The sequence below is a fragment of the Lates calcarifer genome, unplaced genomic scaffold (assembly GCF_001640805.2).
Source record: "Lates calcarifer isolate ASB-BC8 unplaced genomic scaffold, TLL_Latcal_v3 _unitig_2625_quiver_1908, whole genome shotgun sequence".
NCBI lineage: Eukaryota > Metazoa > Chordata > Actinopteri > Centropomidae > Lates > Lates calcarifer.
Genome location: NW_026116341.1, coordinates 1 through 2,500, shown reverse-complemented (window position 1 = coordinate 2,500; position 2,500 = coordinate 1). Strand labels below are relative to the sequence as shown.

The window sequence follows — 2,500 nt, the reverse complement described above, 5'->3', positions numbered from 1 at the left end:
CTTCCTCTGTTGTCGCCTGCCAAACCTGCTGCTGTCGTATTAATGTCGTCCTGATGTTTCCTCAGCTGTGTGCAGAGATAACGAACTCTCCTGTAACAACCATCAGTGTGTTCACCGCACGCTGTGGTGCGACGGAAAGAAACACTGTTCAGACAGCTCTGATGAGTGGGACTGTGGTACAACACACACACACACACACACACACACGTACAGATGATACATGTGTTCTGTCTGACAGTATTTATATTGATCTGCTCTCTCTGCAGTGTCTCTGGCTGATCGATCAGGTTCTGTATTGACGGTGTTCAGGACGGCAGCAGAGTACCAGGTCTGTGCCGACGAGTGGAACCACGAGCTCAGCAAACTGACCTGCGACCAGCTGGGACTAGGGTAAGGTTAGTAACACACACACACACACACACACACACACACACACACACACACAGGACTGTCTGACAGTGTGACAGGTTAAATATACGCCGTGTGTTTCTCTGCAGGGTTCCCTCTTCTGTCTCCATGGTACCGGACCAGCCGGGGGTCCCGGGCCGTCGCCGTTGGTTACACGTCCATCCTGAGTGGAACCTGAGGAACGGTTCTGCTCTGCAGGCCCGACTGGAGAAGAGAAGGTAACAGGACCGCTCAGACCTGAGACCTGATGTCTCACAGTCTGTCTTGATTTTTAGCCAATCAGACGTTTACGTTCGATCAGAATATTTTCACGAGTGAATTTTGTTTTGTTCTGGAGTTCATTCTGCAGCTCTGTTCTGTCTGTCTGTCTGTCTGTCTGTCTGTTACCTGTCTGTCTGTCTGTCTGTCTGTTACCTGTCTGTCTGCAGTCATGCGTGTCATTCCAGGAGGAGAGTCTCAGTTCTTTGCACCAGAGAAGGTACAACTGTTTCCTTCTTAAACATTTTAACTTTTCATTGCAGTAGACGTCAGCATGAGCAACTTTTTAGAATCTCTAATTAAAATAGAATTCATTCTTTAATATATATATTATATATTATTCCTTAGTAAATTCAGTTTTTCATCTCAATCCAGTAATGAGTGGTTAAACATGAATTCTTGTGTGCATGATGTCAGACTGGAAACTTATCAGCAGATTAGATAAAACTTTATCGATCGTCAGGTTAAATTCATACGTTACAGCTGCACAGAGAGAAAGATGTTTAATAACAACGTGAATAAAAAATGACTTAAAAGCTCCATTATTATATTTATCCTGTTGCACATCAGTTTGTTATTGATCTGTGTCTCCATCATTAACTGAGACTCCTCCCTCCCTCCATCAGAGTGTGGCCTCCACCCGGCGGTGGGCGTCTACCCCCACAGGAAGAAGAGGATCCTGGGAGGGCGGGTGTCCCGGCGGGGGGCGTGGCCGTGGCAGTGCTCACTGCAGAGCGGGCAGAGCGGACACGTCTGCGGCTGCGTCCTCATCGCCCGGAGGTGGGCTCTGACCGTCGCACACTGCTTCGAGGGGTGAGACAGGGGAGAGACAGATGGGTGGAGGATGAGGTGGAGGGGGGTGTGGCTGTGATATAAACACTTACTGTTGATGTCTCTCCACCAGGAGGGAGAGTGCGGAGCTGTGGAAGGTGGTGCTGGGTCTGAATAACCTGGACCACCCAGGTGTTCACAGTCAGAGCCGCAGGGTGCGCTCCATCATCGTACACCCACGCTACAACCGGGCGGTGGTGGACTACGACATCAGCGTGGTGCAGCTGGACTCTGAGGTAAGAGAGTGCCCGAGTATTGATCGTGGGCAGCGATTGGACAGAAGTGATGAGGCGTGTCGTTGTGTGTGCAGGTGGAGGAAACGCTGTTCGTCAGACCGGTGTGTCTGCCACAGCCCGGCCAGCTGCCCTCACCTGACTCCTACTGCTACATCACCGGCTGGGGTCACATGGGCAACAGGAGTAAGTGCAAACATGTTTGGCTTTATGTACTTGTGAGGACCTTAAAACTGCTGGTCATGTCCTGGCGGGGGGGGGATTAGATGGAGATTATTATTAACGGGTCTGTGCAGAGATTGTCTTTTTTAGTATTACAATGAAAACTAACACATAACAAATTGTACCAATGTCTTATTATTGATTTATTAAAATAAAGATATTAACTCTCAAGGTTTCATTCAAAGACCTTTCTGTGAAATTCACACTAAAATACTGAAAACAAAACCTGAATAGAAAAATGAAACACTGGCAGTGACACTTGTGCAGGAAACAGTCGTATTGCCAGTGACAATAACACAGGCATCAAAAAATTTCAATCATATACCACAGACAGATTATGGTTAGGGTTAAGGTTAGCCACGGTATTTGACACCATACTATACTATGACATTTTTTGATGATTTTTGACGCCATACTATGGCATGACATTTTTTCATGTTTTTTGATGCCATACTATACTATGACATTTTTTGACCGTTTTTGAAACCATACTATACTATGACATTTTTTGACCGTTTTTGATGCCATACTATACTATGACATTTTTT

The 2,500-nt window shown here is 46.6% G+C and overlaps 1 protein-coding gene across 1 annotated transcript in view; it reads left to right on the top strand.

The window, feature by feature from the left end:
• LOC108892973 (atrial natriuretic peptide-converting enzyme-like) overlaps window positions 1–1,916 on the top strand; it is a gene marked incomplete at both ends in the record, with an annotated part of 7,936 nt that extends 6,020 nt beyond the window's left edge. The window contains 7 exon segments of the mRNA XM_018690751.2: window positions 66–176; window positions 267–390; window positions 498–626; window positions 837–886; window positions 1,293–1,479; window positions 1,571–1,733; window positions 1,808–1,916. Coding sequence (XP_018546267.2) covers window positions 66–176; window positions 267–390; window positions 498–626; window positions 837–886; window positions 1,293–1,479; window positions 1,571–1,733; window positions 1,808–1,916 — 873 coding nt within the window.
• Between the last annotated feature and the right edge of the window lie 584 nt (window positions 1,917–2,500).